We start from the raw sequence: 22,535 nt of genomic DNA, 5'->3' as shown, positions 1-22,535 counted from the left end.
TCGAAGGCAGCATTTCCCGTATGGTGTTCCACGGAACATCAAGGATCTGTGAAGTGATAATATGGATTCTGCGAGAAAGTTCTGTTACAATATAAATAAAAATTATACCCTTTAAGTATATGGCAAATTAGTTTTTAAGCTTCATTTTTCATATATGTGAGTTGTGATATTTGTTTCTAAATAGGTGCAGTGAAACAATATTTTGATCTTGTATCCTTGTTTAGCATTTATTTATTGTTATACTTACTTACTTGTGCTGTAGTTTTCAAGCTTCATATATAAGAATTTTATTAAGCATTCTATAATATTTGTTTTTACTGTGGAAGGGTTCTGTGGCCAAACTGTGAAATACTGGTCTAAGGCACTAAATGCATCACTAAATAAACCCTAAATGAACAAAGCTACTATTCCATTTCCATGTTGCTAGTTAATTTACTGATCACAAATGTGTGTACCCATGATATACGAAGGGGGACCCAAAAATAACTGGAAACGACTTGTTGCGCGCGCATGCTTTGTAGTTACGAGTTGTAATCAAATTTTGCAGACACCCGTCTCATGTGCAAACCTTCGGTTAAAATTTGCTGGACCGTGCTCCATGAGATGTTCGTTTCCTCAGAAAGTTGGTCATTGGTCTTTCGACGATCTTCATCAATTGCACGTTTGATTTTGGCAATGGTTTCGTCATTTCTTCCTGTCGAAGGACGTCCGGGGCGTGGCATGTCTTCTGTTGACATGTTGCCAGATTGATTTGAAACGGGAAAACCACTTGTAGACCTGTGATTTCCCCAAAGCATCATCATTAAAGGCTTGCCGAAGCATCCCAACAGTCTCGGCTGCAGTTTTCCCTAACAGAAAGCAAAATTTCACGCACACTCTTTGTTCCTTCTGGTCGGCCATCTCACTAATCGCCAAAGGGTTGAAACAGGAACGCACACAACAGAGCACCACAGACAAACCACTTAACTCAGACTGACGCCAGCTCACTAACAGTCGTGGGAAACCCCCAGCTAACACCACCTAGCAGCACAACTCGTAACTACAAAGCATGCGTGCACAACAGGTCGTTTCCGGTTATTTTTGGGTCCCCCCTCATATTATGATGCACTTCTTTTAATTGTATTAATTAATTAATTTTAATTGTAAAAGTGTATTGAGAGATTTAAATCGAGGTATATGAAAGGGGTAGTGTGGATAGAACTGTATCTTTATACATCTTACTTTAGGAATTTTAGTATTTTACAGTTTACAACTTTACATAATCCCATAGCATTTTTAAGAGCTGAACAGAATCCAAAGAACTTTTTTTCTGACCTGCTTTTTGTGTGTTTCCAGACACCACCTAACTTCCTTGTGCAATCAGATCTGCGAAGCTATGTGACTCCTGTTGTTATTCTTCCGCCAGAAGATACGGTTCATCATAACGATAGTGACAATGTGGTGGATGGAAACCTTGTAGACACATCAGATGCCAACTCCCTGACAGGAGATCTAGTAGACTTGAACCATCGAAATGGTTCAGTCTCACCAGATGTTCTTGCAGAAAGGCAAGTCATAATTTCTCATACGGAGTAATTTAATTCAGAATTTTGTCAAAAAACGTTTCAAGTGTGTGGGTAAAATATAAACAAGTTCTTCAGAAACTCATATTTAATAGTAAGGAATGAAAGATTTGAAATTCCCCACAGAGTCTCCTCCCCCCACCCACCTCATTTGAGAAGTTAACATAGAGAAAAATGTAGCCCCAGGATAGGATTAAATAAGAATTTGTAGCGCACATATTTCCCAAATTCTTTATTTGCAATTTTGCATACCTTTGGCCTTAATCAAGCAGTTGGGTCAAGTGGTAATTCTTATGACTAATATCAGGTAATCAGATTTAATCTCAGCTGAGACTGGGAGTTGTCAGAGTTTTCGTCGATTTGTTTAGGCAGGTAGTATGGTGCTGGTTAATGGAGTTTATCCCAGATCACTGTCTTGTTGTTGCCTCTACATCATTTTAAATTAATGTAAGCCTAATAAAGAACTCTCACTCAGGCAGGTTGGTATAGCTGTAATGCTGTAGACTGGTATTCAGGGGGTACTTAGTTTGAATCCTGCCCAGGATATCAGCTATCCTGATTGAGGTTTTCATGGTTTTTCTCAAGCCCTCCAGACAAGTGCTGGGATAAGACCTCAGGTTGTGACCACTTTTCAATTTTTCAGTCATCCTGTTCAGTGCAATGTAGTCTTAATAGTGACAAAGAAAAAAAAAAAAAAGAACACCTTTCAAGGAGTGGATGAGGAGTTAATGTATAAGAACAAAAATATTTGTTATGGAAGGTTCTTTCACTTTTATTTGTTCTGTGCTGCAACCTTTGATATGCTGGCAAAATCTTTAGTAAAGAATGTAATGGGCTGCAGCATAAGAACCCGAGATCCTATGTTTTACAGAGACGCCTGATAGTAGCATGCAACATAAAGTGACTGTGCTCATATGACTTGATAGTAGTGTATGGCATAGAGATTGAAGTAACTATGTGTTTTAACAGGGACAGTTTGATAGAGCATCTGCAGCAAGAGATCGCTCACCTAAGGAAGGAAATACAGAGGTTAATCCATGAACACCAAAGAATAGTGGATCAACTGAATGAGAAAATTGGGGAGCTGCAAGTGGATTTAGCAACAAAGGTCCTGACTGACTGTAAACTGCTATAAAATCTTGCATGGGTGACTGTGCGATAAATTATTTTAAAATGCATTTTGGAGTGCTAGTGAATTTCTTTCTTTTCAATTTAGACAAATTCCACATGAACAAAGGTTTCAGAAGCAAAATGATGAAGATCTGGAGTCGGTTAACTTGCTCAGGATATGACGCAGTACTATGTTTCTTGACTGGATGAATGATTGTTAGCTTCACAAGGAGGACCCTGTGATGTGCATTTCTCACACACCAGATGTTTTGTTGTTATTTACAAGAGATTTCTAACCAAAATTATTAGAACACAAACTCAGAATCTTAATAGAATTAAACAGTAGGAAATTATAGTCAAAACCGAATACAAAACATGGGTTTCCAAGGGGTGCCAACCTTGAGAGATAGATAATCTCGCTACATTACCTATAAATTCCTGTGTTATGCATGTAAAATTTTCTTTATTTCAGTGCATTTCATTTTCATTGAGTTTTCTGGACTCTCATCTTTGAGGTAATTATATTTTCTCTTCCTGATTTCTTTTCTGTCAAACACAACANTCTCGCTACATTACCTATAAATTCCTGTGTTATGCATGTAAAATTTGCTTTATTTCATTTTCATTGAGTTTTCTGGACTCTCATCTTCAAGATAATTATATTTTCTCTTCCTGATTTCTTTTCTGTCAAACACAACTTGAAGAGAGAGGATGAAGGATGTTCCATTAGTGCATCAGATAAATGTACACAGCACATTGGCCAGGCAAGGAAGAGACAGTTTCTTCCTATACATATTTTTCTTTTACATGTTCTTTGTATTCTTCCATGTGTCCATTTGCATGTTTTTCTCCAAAACTGAACACATTTGATTAAAATTTGGTGTTGGTATTCTACACTAAAGGTGAGTGAATGATATTTTGATTTGTATTAGTTGATTATAACTCTTCAATTTGTAGCTCAAATTCCTGAGAATAACTCGTTGTATACAGTTTACAGTTATGGATGTAAATAAAAGAATTAAGAATTATACAAATCTGGCATGTAACACAAAATATGTATCTCATTATGATACAGTAAAATCACAGAACTCACGTGGATATACGTGTGTTCTGGATATTAGCAAACCTAACTTTGTTTTAATTTTTATTGAAATTTTAGATGTAACTTGATATTGGAAAGATTAATTCTCAAATCTGATGCCACATTTAGGTTTCTATTTTTTCTGTGTAATTTGAGAATCCGATTTCTCACAAGTATATGCTGGTGAAGGGTATCAGCTGACAAAGCATGTCCTGAAAACTTTTCCAACTGATGCAGAAATACACTTTAATTTACTAATTTCTTCCTTTGAAAGTGAAATTTGTAATCGGAAGAAGCTCCAGAGTGGAAATAACTTTAAGTGAAGTTTATAATAATCATAATAATGATTAAATTATCATTTCTTTCTATAAAGTAAAAGATTGTTTTTGCAGAACCCTTATTTTCACTTCATGGAATGCTAGGGTTCCACAGAACAGTTGTTTAAGGAAATACTGATCTGCAAAGTACAAGCATTAGATGACCTGAAGAAAGCAGTCTTCTGGGATTTGGCACCGTGTATATGTGGTGTTAACCGACGTTTCGGAGGAACGTATCGCCTCCATCTTCAGGGTAGAAGGAAAAATATAAGAAATCCGCAAGCGAAGAGACCGTGAGAACCGGTAAAAGCCGGTCGTTGGTTGGTTACTAACCAACAAATTCACTGAATTTCAACGACAGAGAGTTTCTTGTCTTCCTCCTATCACCATCCCAAGGAGTCAAGGTCACAAAGAACAAAGGGCAATAAACAGCTCAACATAAAACCATGCTCTGATGTGATAGGGCACGAAAACTATTGGCATGTGGATGTGATAAAAAGATGTGAGACACTTAGGACTGCAGTTTTGAGTTGATATCCTCTTATCACCATCCTTACGATGGCATGATGTTGATGTTTTACAACTTTTCTTTTTACTGATAATTTCGCCATTATATACCCACACATCTCCCCTTCATTCACAACATGTCTTATCACCCTGCATGCAGGCACTTTCGCTCAGCCTGCAATTGTGGTTTGTGCTGGGAACTCTCTGCTCAGTGTCCCAACTCATCAGACTGCGCAACTTACGTTTACAATGAACTCATCGCGGGAAACACATTCGGCCTACCCGAGGAGTACGAACAGGAAGATTATACATCTAATTCACCTATTCATGACGGCTCTACTGGGGTAAGTCCCACATCGGATTCTAATGTCACTACTGCAATGGACAAACCAGGCCAAGATGAAACAAGATTGGCCATCCTTCACCACCCCGACAGGTTCAACTGTACGTCTACCTCCGAGGAGATACATTCTCTTCTCAACCTGCCCACAACCAACATCCCCAGAAATTCTCCGCCAATTCTCAGACTTCCTGAACGAACATCACCAACTCCTATCTGCCCCAGAACCCCTAGCCCGCTTGACCTCTCATATACAGCTACTCGAAATTCCATCTCCAGAAGAGACTCAGTATCTCCTCCTCTCTCTGACGAACACGTCCAGCAGACATCTCCTCCAGTACATCATCTCAACATTCCTCCACCTATTCAAAGCAACACCGTCGATGATGGTGATACAAGAAGGAAGCGAAAAAGAACCCCTGGTGACTTACACGGTGAACAACTTAAACGACATCCTGACTGTACTCCTCGAAACCAAATCCAACAAGGAACAATTCCTAGCGGACANACACGGTGCCAAATCCCAGAAGACTGATTTCGTCATAGTCACCGCCGTGAAAGCCTCAGATCTTACATTAGATGACCTGTATACATCACAAGAGTTCCTTACTGTGTAACTCTTAAATTGCTCCATCACTTCATAAATTTTGGTCCAGATATTTTCATTTGGATTATAAATATAGCAAACCTGTCCATTGCATGAATTGTATGTAAAGTATGGCAGGATATAAACTATATTTTATTCTTTTACTGCTGATCTTACTTTGTGTTAATGAGTATCTTTATGTTTACTTTAGCTCTCGGGGATATTCATAGTCTGCATGAGCCAAATTAATTTTCAGTAAAGGAACGCCAAACTGATTATAACACAGTGACTTGAATTGTTTCCCTTTGTTATGCCCCCCCACCCCCCTACCCAGTAAGGTTAGTTCCCCCCTACTGGATGTAAACCATTGAAAGAAATGCAGTTTGAATTCCTTTAACAGTTTATATTTCAGTGTTCATACATATTGTAACGTGTTTCATTACTGAAGACACCATAGAGATTGTTAATTGGTTTATTCAACAGCCTACAAGTAACGGCTACAATTAATTATAACAGTGTTGTGGGGTTTCACAATTTATAACCCTATTCGCAAATCAAATGACTATTGACACTTTTTCACAGTACGGGAGCTGTACAAGTGTCACTATGTTACACACTCCCAATTAATTCTCAGTTATCACAAACTGTCATGGATTATCACACACTAACTCGTAACTCGCCGCTGGCTAGATTCCAACTCAACTTGTACGCTGCTGCCTTGAGAACTGTTGTTCACACACTGACTCGTTCACTGCTGACCGGAGAACTGTCTTCGGCCGCTGATACACTTTAACTGTCTCCAGGGATGGCTACACGTTCACTCCCTTCGTAGGCAGTGTGGTTCACTTGCATAGTCGCAGCGCCCACCTGTTACGCAATCGGTACCGCTGTTGGCTGTTACCCGTGTCACAGCTGTGTTGCATGTTATGTCACCGTGGAAGGGGGGAATGGAGCGCTGACTCACCTGCCATGTCGCTGCTGGGAGGGGGGGTTACCCTCCATTGCGCAACATGTCACATTATGCCTTACATGTTATCGTGGAAGATGTTCAGTAATGAAATTTCTTCATTCGTGTTTGCTTTTATTGTTGATTATGTGTGGTAACAGTGCACATTATTGAAATTTTTTTTCCAACAGGACAGTGAACTTCTACAAGAAAGGCAATTGAAAGAAGATTTGTTGCAACAAACTGAAGCTGTTTCAAAGTTCCAGGAAACAGAGCGTAAGTTTTAGTGCATCATGTATATCACAGTATTTATTTACAGACAACTAAGAAGCTTTATGGTTGGCAAAGAGGAAGAAGTGTTTCAAATTAGACTTTCCAATGCCTCTATTATTATCTTATCAGTTATGTTTTAATGGATAGCACATCTGCTTTGTACTGAGAAGGTACCTGATGTGAACTGTGTCCAAGGATCGCTATCCTCAAATTTATCTCTAGGTAGTGTAATCATGCAGCTAGTCAAAAAGTTCTCCATTTTTCATGTAATTTGAATGTAGATCACTATTTAACAAGATCTCATCACTACATCCTTTCCTAGGCTAGGTATATCTACTTTAACACTTCACAGTCTCTTTATTTAACATACATTTTTATATCTTTCCTCTGTATTTAGAATTCTCATTTCTTAAGGATTTCTGCAGAAATTATGCATGCATTGTTCATCTCACCCATGTGTTCTTCTGCATTTCCACTTCATATATTTTGATTGAATACAAATCATGATGCTGTTCATATGATTGACTTAAGAAATTATGATGTCACTCTCTTGCATTTCACGTAGCACCACTTTTTTTTCAGTGTTATGTTACCTGTGCAGTGGATATAAAAATGTAGTCAGAGAGAGGACTCTGATTTTTAATGCATTTGAGTTGTGAAAATACAAATCCATGGTATGCTTTTAAAGTTGTTAACTCATTGAGAACCAGATCTTGATTTTCTCTCTCACCTGTTACTCCTGTTAACTTTTTTAAAAGAACAAATTTGTTTTTTAATAAATTATCTCTTAAATTAATCCACAAATCTGACTGATCTGAAAACTGGAGTGAGGAATGTGAAGGAAGTGTTTATATTAATTTACATTTGTAAAGTCAGGAGTGTGTTATTACTGTTATTAAAACATAACCTGCTTTGATACTGCATGTATGGTGTTCATGCATACTCCTGTCATTTGCTGCCAACTAAGACCTTCTCACTATCACTGGCATCAGCGTTATTTTCATCCAGATCAGAGTGAATGACTATGACAGATTTCTGAGTTACTTGGTCATGTATTCAGCAGTTACTTCTATACCTTCAGCTTTTCATGGCTGCAGATTAATTGTGATATTCCTGTTCCTAATTGCCTTCTAGATGGGAAATCTTGGAAGTACTATTTTTAATGCATTATACATGTTCATAGAATGAATTGGTGGAGATGAAGAAGGTTAATAATGCTGTTCCTGTTCTTCTGGACAAATATGAGTCCTCATGAACAACACTGAGCTAACAATTTCAGATTTTATATAAAAAATACTATAGGAAGGAAATTTGTGCATATCATGGAGTGCAGTTCCATCACTTTACATGCCATATGTTTGTTATAGATATGCCATAACTCAGGCACTGGCTCCTCACTTTGGATCCCCAGGTTCTAGTCCAAGGGAGAACATGTAATGGTTGATACAGAACAATCCTAGAAGTACTTTCAGTTTCCCCTTCAAGTCATCCATTCTCCTCTGTCACTGCCCTCATATGTGCAGTAGGCAGAACCAGTCTGCATGCTGTCACAGCATTGGTCCTCATTTGGTGTTTCACATCTTATGGCTAGACTCAAGAGTGAAGACATTTTTGTGTTTGTTACAGAAAAGGCTAAAACAGTAGAAGAAAAATTCCAAAAGCTGAAGGATATTTACAGAAAACTAAGAGAGGAACATATCAAACTCATTCGACAGGTGAGAACAGCATTTAGATTGTCACATTTTTAAGTTGATTGTATTAATATAAAAGAAGTGACTGGCATAACACCATGCAACATAGCAGTTTAGGTAAGTTTCTGAGATTTTATTTAGAAAGAAATAATTTTTAAATAATCCTTTTGACTTGGATCACATGCCTCCCTGCAAATTGTTTCCATGGTGGCATTGCCAGGGTCATTGTACTGACTGACTTAAATGTGTGTGGGTGGGGGAAATTATTTTGACATAATTTGTCTTCCTGGACTTGTACCATTCTTTAACAAAGGTGTACATAAGAATAAAGCTATTATTACCTTGGGAAGTTGTGTACAGATTTATTTGGCACAATAGTGAAGAAATTTTTCAGGATATTTAATATGTTGCAGTTTACATATTACATACTCTTATTCCAGACATTGGAGAAAATTGATTTGTCATTTGATTCTTCTGTTATTTAATTGGATTTTTCAAACTGCATAAGTTACGTTTTCGAATGGCAGTATGATTTTTTCAGTGATTAATTGTGGACGTATGTGGAAGGTAACAGTTGTGACCTATTTTAAGTGCAGCGATCACCTATATACAGTGTAATTCACGAAGTTTTACCCCCACTTAGGGAGGGCATTCCTGAGGTAATTTGGAACAAAAATTTTAATATACTAATGGTATGCAACTCATAATTAAAGAGATACAGTAATTTGAAAACTGGCAATTCTTCGAATTTCAGCCAAAAAAAATTAGAAATACAATACAAACACTTTTTAAATCGTTAATGTTTCAGGAAAGAAGCATTCTAAAACATTTTTTTTTCTCAATTTCTTAATTTTGCATTGTGCAACATTTTTCATCGATTTTATGTAACAAAATTACATTATTTTCAGCATCCCATTCTGTAAACATACCAATGGTTGCATATCACACCCTTCTATCAATCTGTTTCCTTTAAACTGTAGAGCTTTAGAAGACGACTGGATTTACATAAGATTTTCAAAAATGTCTCCCTGCACGTCAACACAACGCATCACATGCGTATGAACCGTGCTTGTAGCATTTCACAGTTCCACACGTTTGTTTCTTAATGTCATCGCCGCGTCCAGAATACGTTCAAGCAACGCTTCATGTGTTTGTACCTTTACCTGGTACACAATGTCCTTCATCCAGCCCCAAATGCAATAATCTAACGGCGTTAGATCTGGCGATCTGGGAGGCCAGGCATCACGGCCTCCATGACCAATCCGCCACTTTGGGAAATGCTGATCCAAGTGAGCTGCTACTGCGCGGGAGAAGTGAGGAGGCGCCCCGTCATGCTGAAAGTACATCTGGCATCTTGTTGCCAGAGGAACATCTTCAAGTAACTGGTAATTCTTCTTCTAAGAAGTGGAGGTAAATCTCACCAGTTAAGCGGCCAGGAAAAAGTGAACAGCCCGATTAGCTGATCATACAGAACACCACACCAGACATTGGCACTGAATCGGTGTTGAAAATTTGATTCTGTTGTGGCACGGGGATTATTGTCTGCCAAAACATGTAAGTTGTGACTGTTGTTGACCCCGTCCCATGTAAACTGTGCCTCATCACAGAACATTATCAAGCGGTACAACTGCCGAATTCCATTTAACCAGTTGCAGAACTGCAGACGAAGAGCACGGTCTCCTGGTTGTAGGTGTTGTACTTGCTGTCAATGATAAGGATGCAGCCCGTTCTCATGAAGAGTCCTCCATGCCATGGACTGAGAAATACCGAACCGCCGAGCTAGACATCTTGTACTGGCACATGGACTCTGCTCTACAGCATTGAGAATGTTTTCTTCTTCGCACAATTCATGCTGAGGATTTCGTTCGTATTGTATACAAACGCTGGGGAGAGAACCAGTTTGTCTAAATGTGTTGAATTTACTGCTAATGGATTTAGGATTTGGAATCCTGCGATTAGGATAAGGCCGGTGATATTTGGCAGCAGTGGCTCTCGCATTTCCATCACATACACCCAAAACAAACACCATATCGGCGTATTCCTTAGTGGAAAATGTGTACGGCATCATAACTTCACAAAGTCTCCAACACAATGTCCTGTTTACTACTGGATCGCTCTGCCTACCTACACGCAACATTCCAGCCGGTCTGCCTTATCTGCTGACGCAGCTGACTGGAACACATGGTCACCCACCCAGGAGGGAAGCATAGCGCGGCATTCACAGTGATGCGTTTCGAAAATCCATTGTTACTCCATAACTGTTGAAAATCGACCACAAGTTTATAAGGAAATCTTGCAGGAAATAACCCCAGGAATATGTACCATAAGCCGGGGTAAAACTCCGTGAATCACCCTGTATAAAGCAGGAGTGATAATTGCTTGACACACCATTTAGTAATTACATATAGTCCAATGTGTATAACACTGAATAAGAGAAAGAAGTAGTTTCTGGTCTTTCTTATGTTCTTCTGATGGTTAACGGAATTGCTTTTCTGTATAATCATAGAAAGCTGATGTAGATAAACAGCTTCTTAGTGCACAGAGTATGAGTGACGCTGCTGTTAGGTCAAAGGCCCAAGCTGAATCCAGAATACAGGAACTGATGTTAGAAAAATCTCAGACGGAAGAATCACTGCAGAAATCTTCTAATGAAGCACAAGCAGAACTTGTACATCTGAAGCAAAGTCAGGAAGCAGCTAAATCTGAAAATCAGGTATGATGACGGAGCAAAAACTCTTTCATATTAGCTTCAAATGGATCTGCTGAAGAGTAGACATGATTTCTAAGTGCAGTATATAGTGTATTCATGCCTCTTATTTTCAGAATTTTTGTTTTGAAAATTATGAAGTTAGTTTGTTTCTGATACTCAGAATCTGGTTGCAGTTTATTTTTTTTTGTTTGATAATTAATAGAAAAGGCTGTCAAAATCAGTGGAGAATATGGAAATGGCAATATGTCTCTTTATATATTGTTTCATAGAAAGTAATATCTAATGTACAGAAAGTCGTGATAGAGTAACCCTCTAACCATGTGACTTTTCTGTGGAAAGTAGTTGGAGTAGTTTTCTTGACCTGAGATGTGACATGAATTTATGTCTTCTCTACATATTGTGGTAATAGATACTGTTATTGATTTCTCCTGCCTATAATAGTTGATAAGAGCTCTTATAGTCAGGACAGCTGAGTGTGACATTCAACATTAGACTTGCCAGACATTTTATATATGCATATTGCAGAATCTAGCCTGTAAAGTTGAGTGGCTTCTGAGTGAGAAGGGTTCAGTGGAATCTCAGCTTCAAGACGTGTTGGCTCAAAAGGAGGACCTTGATGTGCGACTTAAAGACACTGAGGGCAGGATGAAAGAACTGGAGTCACGACTACAGGAGGAAAAATTCAACAGGCTGTATCAGCTGTTGGGTATGTTGCTCTTGAATTTAAGCAGTATTCTTAATTTGGCATGTTATCCTATAATGGGACATAGGGCAGAGCCTTGGGTTGCTGTGCACTTTGAAGTTCTTATCCCTTTGTTTATTGATGCCCAATTAGTAAGCTGATTCATTATATATTTCCCATCTTTTAGACAGTTGTGTTCAAAATATCCCAGAAAGAAATATTTTAAGTCCTGTTGTATTGTGATGTGTTTGAATTGACAATTGGGATTTATTGAACATGGATAAATCATGTATAGCCACTATAGCTATCCCTATCTGCTCATTGGCTATCACTGGCTAACTTTCCCGACAGCCCTTGCTATATAACATTAGGGCAGTTCCTCTGTTGTGGCATGTTGATTCCCTAACAATTCCTATATTGTTTTGAGTCTGCCTGTTGCCAAGGACACATGTTTATTGAGCCGTTACCTAGCAGCAGACCTTTATTCTTTCTCAATTATTGTAGCCTTTCAGTTGCCATGTCAGAATAAGAACGTTTACACTAGACGAGGGGACCAAACAGTGGTATGCCAAATGGATAGACGGTTATAAAATGCATTACCCATACTGAAATATTTTTATTAAATGTAATTCATTGTGATGTTAATGTGCAGAAAATAATCCAACTGATCATCATTATGAACTTTGTAGGATTAAGCTGTCCAGTTCCCGCAGATCTGAAGGTGGTCTTCCAGAGTCTTAACAGTAACAATGCCAATTGCAGATGACAGTTGCTTGTCATTTGTGCCAAATATAATAATTACAGTAGACACTGATTATTGTGTTCATGGTTGGAAATTGTATTTTCATCCATTATCAGCGATTCTTTTGACCAAAATGATAGGAATGATACAGGGTAAAAAAATCTGGTCAGTATTCATCTGTGATATGATGGTACTGTATATGACTTGTATGTGTACCGTTTTAAACAAGTTGAAATTAATATGTAACAGACAACAGCCAATGCTGTATAACTTTGTTTTCACCTTATATGCAGTGCTTATAATGATGTCTAATGTTTGTGTAATTTTTATTTACCCATTCATATTGTTACTGAGTGCTTATGGACACTGTGCAGCATGTTTCAGTTAGCACACTATCATCAGTTGAAAGTACTGTAGTCAACAATGACAACAGATAGTCACTTCTAAATCATCTCCTATATATAGTATACTCCACTTCACATATTTACATCAGAATGTTAGTACTCACAGAACAGACACAGTCCAGTCAAAGGAAGGAAGGGGTGCTCATTCATGACATACAACATAACTGATGTTCATGCAGTGTGTTAACATTTGGCAATTTGTTCCTATGGTAGCCTGAAATTTTGTAATGACAATGATAACTATTATGCTTACAAAACTTTATGTATATGTGATAGTATACAGAAGGACCAAAAAATGTATAAACACTTTAATAGAAGTCATGTACGGACATTTTCAAAGTTCAACCGAAATGTATTGTATGACGTACGTAGTGTGATATTCTCTCAGAAGATGATGTTAGTCACATCAGTGCCACAGCCATCTTATTGAATGGCATGACAGTCAAAGAAAATGGTGGCAGAACTGATATTGTTTGAGCAGTGCAAGATAATTTTGATGTGGTACAGGAAATTTGGAAATGTGTGGAAAGTGCAAAGATGGTGGCAGCATGAATTTGGAACGGACCCTCCAACGTGATTAACAGTTGCATGCATTCATGTCAGATTTGAAGCTGATGATACAGTGCATGGTGTGCACGAGCAAAGATCTGGGAAGCCTGGCATAGCAATGAGTTCCACCTCTTCTGCTCTGGTGTTAGAACTGTCTACATGACCACCACAGAGGGCCACAAAACAATGTGCACATGAGACAGAAGCAGGTCAGGTGATCTGGTGAAGCAACATTTAAACTGAATGGTACAGTGACACTCCATAGTTGTGTGTACTGGGCTACAGGAAATGCATACAGTCATGTGGACATGGAGGTCAATTCAGTAAGACTCATTGTCTGGTGTGGACTGTCATACAGGGGTTTAATTGGACTGCATTTTTGAAGGAATTGTTACTGGCCCTATGTACCTCAACATGTTTTGGACATCCATTTTACTTACCATTCATCAGCTCTATGGGAATGAGCCATTTACTTTCAGCAAGATGGCACGCACCACACTGTCATCAAAATGTCAGAATCTACCTCAACGAAACACTACCAGGTCAGTGGATAGGATGAAGAGGTATTGTTGAGTATCCCCCATGATCACCTGATTTAACACCCCTCAACTCTTGCTTGTGGGGGTCCCTGAAGGATGTCATGTATCTTAGAAGACCAGTGACACTGGAGATGTTACAGGAAGAAAATGAAACATCGTGTGCTGCTATCCCAGTGGACACCTTGGCCACAGTTGCTCATGCAGTTGCCTGCTGAATTCAGAAGTGTTGACAAGCTAATGGTGTTCTAGTTCAACGTGTGTTGCAGCCCTCCGTTTCTGTATATATCAAATTTAGATTTCCAATAAATTATTTAAGCAAATATACTGTATATTGAAGAGTGTATGCATTTTTTTTGGGCCCCCTTGTATATAGGTATCACAGGGCATGGCTAGCATGTTCTGCAATTTACATATAATGTCCACTAAATAACAGGATTTTCTAAAATATGACCAATACAACTGATGGACCAGATTATAAATGTCTTTCTGGCTCTGAGCTCACTTGAAAGAATCAGTGGAATTGCATGACCAAACAAGCAGTCATACCATAACCAGTAATAATTATGTCTTCCTCTCCTCCATTCTCCTCTATATATTTGCCATGTAGAGTACATACCCCCTGTAGTGTGTGTGTCTGTATGAAATTACTTAAATTCACTTAAATTTCTCCTTTTCTAGTGACATGTATATCACAAGCAGAAGGAGTAGTACAAAAATCGATTCATGAAGTTGACAATCCAGCAATTTCTGCTGTTACATGTACACCAGGTATGGAACTGATTTGTGTGAAATCTGCTTTGTAAATTTTTCAGTTTTAACAGTCTTCTTGGAGCTTTAATGTTTAAAGTAAGATGCTACTGTAAGGAATCCATAGAAGCATGTTTGGTTGAAAAGCTTATGTTTGTTTAATATTAGTTGATGGGAGAAGAAAACGAAATAGTTGAACATACCTCTTGTTTTTAAATAATTTATCGTGTTATGGAGTACAGTACATTATTTCCAACAATTCAAATGCTGTTTTAAATCTTGTCATTTTTAAGATATAGTATTTATTAATAAAAATAAGAATAAGACAATTTTACACTTTCATCACTTCTTGAAAATTATTCAACCAACTGCAGGTTAACATTTGTCCAGCAGTTAATTATTAAGAAAATTAAAATGTTATACTTTGGCTGAACTCTAGTGTTACCTTAAATTGCATAGAGGATTTTTTGTAGTAGCTTCCAAGTTTTCTGTGACAGCTGTTATATCTCAAATTTGGAGCACTGAGAATGCCTTGGAAGCTGTTCTCTTCAAAATATTTTCTCTTACTGGCAGCATTTGTAGAATTTGTCAGAACTTTTCCATAAGCATCATATACAGCCTCCTGCAACAGAATCTTTAAAGCTGTTTGAATCTGAACTACATCTTTCAAGTGACAGCCTTTCATCCGGTGTTTTATACATGGAAAGAAGAAAAAATTGCACAGTACATTTAGAAGAGTATGAAATATGGGGGTAGGTGGGTGCAATAGTACCATGGTTGACATGTACAAGGGGCACTGGCATGCAGAAACACACAGTTTAGCCAACCTCATTTCAGGATGTTGGAAGGAAATTGCCTCCCACAAATATGTGACACCTTTATTAAGACTCACAAGACAACTATATCAAGGTCAGTGCCTGGTTTTGACTCTGCTACATGCTTCAGCTATTAATAGCCATCATCAGGCAAATACATGGCTAACATACATACACCACTGAACTGCAGTATTAATACTGCAATTCTGCAATTCCTATGCAATGGCCCACCATTATTGAGTTGTCTCTATGGGAACTCTCCGTGTATTCGTCGTAACTGTGGAGACTCATTGTAGGCTGTTAACTTCCTATTGTGGCCGTTGCGCAGCAATGACTGTAAGATAGCACGTTACAATATAAAATTGTTCTGTGGTTCATGTGTTAGTTTTAGACATAACCTCTTCAAACCTTCATTTCTGAGTGCAGCGTGGAGCCATAAGAACTGCATTTAAGATTAATGTATGGTTCCCAGATCCTTTAAATACAAGGTGTGGCAATAAAGAAACCGGATTACTTTTATGACTCATTTCCGGCCACGTCATTGACGAAGAGGAGGGTAGGGCATTGACCCTTGGACTTCCCTCTACCGTCACACAAAGTTTCATTCACGTGCATCGGTTAGTCTGGCCGCGACCATTGTTAGAAGCGGATCGTGTTTCTGAGCTCCGTCGGAATAATGCTGAGTGCTAATGCAGAACAACGTGCTAACATCAAATTCCTCACAAAACTTGGAAAATCTGCCACTGAAACTTACAATTTGTTGACAGAAGTATATGGTGATCAGTGTCTATCTCGCACGCAAGTTTTCGAGTGGTTTAAGAAGTTTATGGAGGGTAGGAAAAACGTCGGGAACGATCCAAAATCGGGCCGTCCTCCCACTGCGAAAACTCCAGAGAATGTGGAGAAGGTCGCTAGAATTGTTCGAAGAGATCGTCGACTGAGCATTCGAGCAATTTCTGAACTTACGAACATCAATAAGGAAAGTGTTAGACAGATTTTGCACGACGATCTGGGCATGAAAAAGGTGTGTGCTAAAGTGGTGCCAAAAATCCTTACCCCCCAGCAAAAGGAACATCGAGTGAATTGCTGTGTTGACACTCTTGAAAACATTGAAAATGATCCTGATTTCTTCCAAAACGTAATTACGTGTGACGAAACTTGGATTCTTCAATATGATCCAGAGACTAAGCGACAATCCATGCATTGGAAGAGCCCCAAATCCCCTAGGAAGAAGAAAGCGCGCATGAGCAAGTCCAAATTCAAAGCAATGATGATTGTTTTTTTCGATATCCGGGGGGTAATCTACATTGATTGGGTGCCTGAAGGTCAGACTGTCAATCAGGTTTATTATAAAAATGTTTTGACGTACCTCCGTGAACGTGTGCGACGAAGGAGACCAGACATGTGGAAGAATGCCTCATGGGTTCTTCATCACGACAACGCGCCAGCACACAACGCGCTATCTGTGAAGAGGTATTTGGCAAAAAACAACATTCCAGTGATGGAACATCCACCGTATTCTCCGGACCTAGCACCGTGCGACTTTTTTCTCTTCCCAAAAATCAAGTCTGCGCTGAAAGGGACCAGGTTCGAGTCCGTGGATGCAGTGAAAGCAAAAGCGACGCAACTCTTGAAGAGCATAACACAAGATGACCTGCAGCACTGCTTCCAACAGTGGAAAATTCGCATGGAGCGGTGTAGGGATCGGGGAGGGGACTACATTGAAGGGGATAACATTTCGACTGTCTGATTTTTTTTTAATAAAGGGTTAGAGCATGAATCCGGTTTCTTTATTGCCACACCTTGTAGGTGTTGCAAGGGTTCTAGAATTTTGTCATTATTTTATGATAAACATGTATTTTGTTCAGAATTTCCTAAATAACACATGCTTTGATTGGTTCTGCCATACAGACAAGATATTCTGAACTTCAGTTCAAAGTATGTCAGATTCAATGTTGTGAACCATGCCATTTTGCTGCTGCAGCAAGCTGTAGTTTACAGTAGGCCCAGTCGTGAAATTAAAGTGACTGCCCATTCCTGGCGGAAAGCTATTGCAAGTCAATCAAACGATCAGCCCTTGTGTCGATATTTTATGTTTAATTTTCATTCAATAGTTGTGCACACTTGTAACATTTAGCCCAAACCCTGTTAAAAAAAAAAGAAACTGGATTGGCTTTGAAATTAATGGCTGTATTTGAAATCCTATTCTAATGTGGCCTTATATTATGTTCGGCCAAAAGAAAGTTACTCTACTTCTTGTGACTTCAGGCTCATTTTTAAAATCTTTTAAAAGACAGACCAAAAGTGTGAAGTAATATATAAGTAACAGAGTTCGTAATAAAACCATATTTATTTGAGGTGATATTTTAGTTTCTGTTCCACAGTCAGCATTTCAGTACCCTGAATTTGAAAAGAAGGTCAGGAAGTGTAAAATTCTCTTTATGAAATTAGTTTTAAATGTATCAGTGTTTGGCTATGTAGGGAAATGTTCTAATAATTACCTAATTGTTGTCTTTGCTTGTTACAGATTATTTTAGAGGTTTGATTGAACCAGTTCAGAATTCATTAAATGACCTTGGAAGTTCATATAAGTCTTTCTATTCAAACTCTGCAGCAATTGATAACCTGGTTCAGAATGTAATATGTGTGGCTCAACTTGTTGCTAATTACATACTGCAAGGAAAGACCACATCTAACACATCTCCTGATATAGAGTTTGGAGAACGTAAGTATGACGTTATATTGAAACATTCCATTGCACTAGAATTTGCATGATAATTATAATATATAAATATATTGTGACATGTCTAACCGTTGCTGGGCAATGGGAGGTGGAACAAGATACCACGAAGACAGACCCTTGATAAACAGTTGGTTGCCAAGTTACGCAACACTGGAAACGAGGTTATGCAACAGTAGGGAAAGCAGTGTTTGTCTGTGCCAAGCCGAGCTGAAGCGCACTGGTTGCTATGCAGCGTGGCCCAGCAACGCATTTGTAAACACAGCGTCACGCAATAGGGCAGCGACTGTTGCTAGGTAATCGGTAAACATGACTTGCAACAGTGAAAGCTATCATGTAACTGTTTTCTGTGTTGTCAGCGCAGAAGCTACATAATAGGAGTATTCGTCAGTGTAACCAGAGTTACTTCAACGTTTTGTATGTATATGATTATATAACAAAATTGTGCAGACGACAAGCAGAAGTCATACAAAATCATGATAATGAACATGTTCGCGGTATAGGACAAGGTGAAGCCAGACACAGAAAATATAAGAGGCTTAAACTTGGTGGTGGTCAAGCTTATGACCGTTCAAATGACTAAGTTTTCATTGTAGCATAAGATCTGTAAGTTAGGCATGATCTGCTCTGTAAAGCCTGTACCGACAGAGGACTTGTGTGTAAAGCAAAAGGAAGAGTTTTCGATAACATATTACATGTGTGAAATATACACTTGACGAAAAGTCGAATGTATTCATAAGAGACAGACCCATCTTCTTGTCAGAGAGGATGTTACATAAGGACTATTACCGCAAGAGTTCAGTTGAAAAAAAAAATCTCTGGTCGTGGGCCTCAAGGGGCCTGATGCCAAGACAAACTGATTGGCGTTAAACTGCCAGTCGTAAAGTAACTCTGACTCTGACTGTAACCAGAGTTACTAGTATTCAGTATGAGTTGTATTGAGTGCATGGCAGTAGTGGTGAAACTGTGCATTGTGTAAATGTAAGAGCGAGTGTTCAATAAATTCGCTAGATCCAAAACGGCGTGAAGTTATTGTGTCGCATACCCAATTCGTGACAATATTATATTTTTTAGCCAACTTATCAGTTGTACGAAGTATATCGGAAAGTTCCTGAACTAGGTAAAAAACAAATACTGCCTTGACTTACTCAGTTTTGGCTGCCATCTCCTTCAAAATAGTCTCCTTGGGAATATACACAGTGATCCTATTATTTTCTTCATGCTTCAAAAGACAGTGGAAGTCATTTTCTTTAATGCTGTTGATTACCACTTGCAATTCCCTTTGGATGTCGGACACTGTTTCAAAAGCCATCTTTTCATTTTCATTTTCAATTTGGGAAACAAATCACAGGGAGCTAAGCCCAGTGATTAGGGAGAATGAGAAATGATAACCATGTTGTTCTTCGTCACAATCTCTATGGTTTTCAGGGAGGTGTGAGCGGGTGCGTTGTGATGAAGAAACAATGAGGCGCATGTTCAGATCTTTTGTTAAGATCTGGCAAACTCCGTAACTGATCCCAGTGGTGCCTGTGAGCTCATTGATTGTTCGGCGACAGTCTTCTTGGATGAGTTCTTCAATTTTTTCAACAGTTTCTCTCATTTTGCTGGTGCTTGGTCACCCTGAACATTTATCATGGTTTTTGGTAGCGGATTTACCAAGCATCACGCAAAACTTGGTGCAGACATATTGCTCGATTTTACCATCTGTCACAGACAAAGCAAAACATGAAGTCAAAAAAGCACTTGTGTAAAAGCAGTGGTGTGTTCACAGCATGGTGTCACATTGCACACTGATGCAATAGGCTTGCAGAAGTGTGACCTTGGCCTCCCCTCTCATCTTCTTTCACGGAGGCAGTTACAACGATAACAGTCTGGGAACTTTCCGATACCACTTCGTATACATTGAGATTTTAATACATGTACCAGCTATGTGTTTTGACACTAAATTGTAATCTTCAAGCTATGTAATATTCATTGTCACTCTGTTTGAAGGCATTAGTGCATAAAATATTAAAAGATTCTAAGGAATTTATTAAAATGTCTGAATCATTTGATCCACATATGAATATGCAGATGCAATTAGAGGTAGAATAAATAAATTGTTCTTTAGTGCACCTTTATGTGATAAGTGAGTCTTATATCTGTTTTCTTTTTATTGCTAGTGGGGTGGGACTAAGTCCCTTGTACTGCGGCCACTTCTGGCCTATTTTACCAGCCCCAGATGATGGGTGAGGGTGATTGTGGAGCAATTGGTGGAATGAAGATTGGCAGGGAAACCGAATTACTCGGAGAAAACCTGTCCCAGCGCCACTTTGTCCATCACAAATCCCACTTGACCAGACCCGGGGATCGAACCCGGGCCGCTGCGGTGGGAAGCCAGCGGCTAACCGCTTGAGCTAATGGCATGGCCCTCTGATATCTCTTAGTGTGTGTGCATGTCTTCTGGTAAGAGAATGTGAATGTTGGTACTAATAATTCTCAGCATGTGGACAGAAGAGAAAAGGCTATTAAATAAAAGTCTTCTGAATTTAGTAGAATGCTTTGATAATCTGATCCTCTGAATTTTCATCATCTCCTTTTCTATCACTTAAAAAACAAATTTTAAGACATACCTATTCCTTTGATGAAGTGCATCAGTGTCGCATATAACTGATTGACTGTCTTGACAAAGCAGAGTCCTTATTGAGAAGCTTATTAAGACAATCCTCGTTTTGTGTAGAGGTCAGAGGTTCTTTGCCATTTTTCACATTAGTCTGCCACTGGATCCAATCCTGAACCACTTAAATTGAGACCATGCTCTGTTTCTGTAAGTTTCATTTTAATATTATCCTCCAGTCTTATGTCTGAGTCTCACAATTGATTTCTTTCTCCATTTTATCTGACTCCAGTTTTGTATGCCTTTCTTATCTCATGCCATGATATGCAAATGGAAAGTTGGTGAATTCACCTTTTTGCATTCAGTTTTACAAACTGGTCATCATTGCATTAAGTGAAATGAGATGTGACAGTTTTAAACAGCATCAGTGTATTTATGATTTTGAAAAATTGCTTTACAGACATAGCTGAAGTGTGTAAATTAGTTGGAAGCTCAGCTCTAATTCTACTGGCCAGTATAAAAAATCGAAATGAAGCTGATGGCGTCGCTGCTCATGTTGTCGCGGTGAAAAGCAGAGTGTCAGAGGTTGCAGAACTAATTGAGAAACTCACAAATGCTGTTAAAGGGGATTCTGCAGAAGTGATTGGTGACTTGGTTGAATCAGAGCTTGCTAGTATGGACAAAGCAATCGAGGAAGCTGCCAATCGGATAGAAGTAAGTATGAAGACTGTTGTGCATTATTCTTTTCTGGAGGTCAGTGAATGTAGTCCATTATACTATAATTATGTGTAGAGATGATTTACTGTATTTGTGATAGTAATCTGTCAAGTTTGCCTTTAAATTTAGCACTGTATTAGGTTCAGATATCAACAGATTTCCCTTTGCAAATAAAAATTGAAAGAAGAGCTGAGAAATCGTTAAATGTCATGAAACATTTGCATCTCTCTTAACCGAAGAAATGATCATCATTGTGTACGATACTGGAAGTAAAGAGAAAACTCGCACCTAATTCTTTCCGCAGTACCAATAATTATAGAACCTAGTTATGTGTTTCTGCATGCAATGGTACTCTCTGTCTTGAGTGTCATTGAACACAACCCAATTGGAGTGGTTTGTATGTTAGGTACAAACAGTAAAGCAAAATAATTTGCACAGCTGCAATGTTGTTCTTTTACTTTTTGTGGAATGACTGTAATAATGTTACATATTTTTTAAAACCTTTAACCACATAAAATAACAAGATCCTGCTGTAAGTGGTATCTATTCCAGACTTTCTAGTGGTTGTCATATTGATTTGTTATTATATTAAGTGCAGGGAATTAAACGTGTCAGTGTGGATTAGCCTCTAGTGTTATGATTTTATTACCAGATTTCATGAACCCCCCCCCCCCCAAAAAAAAATTGTTATGGGGCAGGAGACTTCCACTTACATATATTTCTATTACTGATCATGTGCCTGACTTAAACTTCCTTAAAACATTATAGCAGGTGTTATATCATACAGTGTTTGTTATTCGTGAATTCCTCAAAGATCTGAAATCTTCCTGATGAAGTTCATCGGTGACTTAGGCAGCTTGTCAGATTGCTGTTCTGAGGTG

The 22,535-nt window shown here is 38.6% G+C and overlaps 1 protein-coding gene across 2 annotated transcripts in view; it reads left to right on the top strand.

The window, feature by feature from the left end:
* LOC111872505 (huntingtin-interacting protein 1) overlaps positions 1–22,535 on the top strand; it is an 81,900-nt gene that overhangs the window by 52,197 nt on the left and 7,168 nt on the right. For both annotated transcript variants that reach the window (XM_023866493.2, XM_023866494.2), the window contains exons 8-16: positions 1,336–1,547; positions 2,532–2,670; positions 6,641–6,725; positions 8,349–8,437; positions 10,920–11,126; positions 11,649–11,829; positions 14,718–14,807; positions 18,129–18,326; positions 21,398–21,651. In XM_023866493.2, the coding sequence (XP_023722261.1) occupies positions 1,336–1,547; positions 2,532–2,670; positions 6,641–6,725; positions 8,349–8,437; positions 10,920–11,126; positions 11,649–11,829; positions 14,718–14,807; positions 18,129–18,326; positions 21,398–21,651 (1,455 nt within the window). The remainder of the gene's footprint in view (positions 1–1,335; positions 1,548–2,531; positions 2,671–6,640; positions 6,726–8,348; positions 8,438–10,919; positions 11,127–11,648; positions 11,830–14,717; positions 14,808–18,128; positions 18,327–21,397; positions 21,652–22,535) is intronic.

Source organism: Cryptotermes secundus, unplaced genomic scaffold (assembly GCF_002891405.2).
Source record: "Cryptotermes secundus unplaced genomic scaffold, Csec_1.0 scaffold537, whole genome shotgun sequence".
Taxonomy (NCBI): Eukaryota; Metazoa; Arthropoda; class Insecta; order Blattodea; family Kalotermitidae; genus Cryptotermes; species Cryptotermes secundus.
This window is presented reverse-complemented; position numbering and strand designations above follow the sequence as displayed.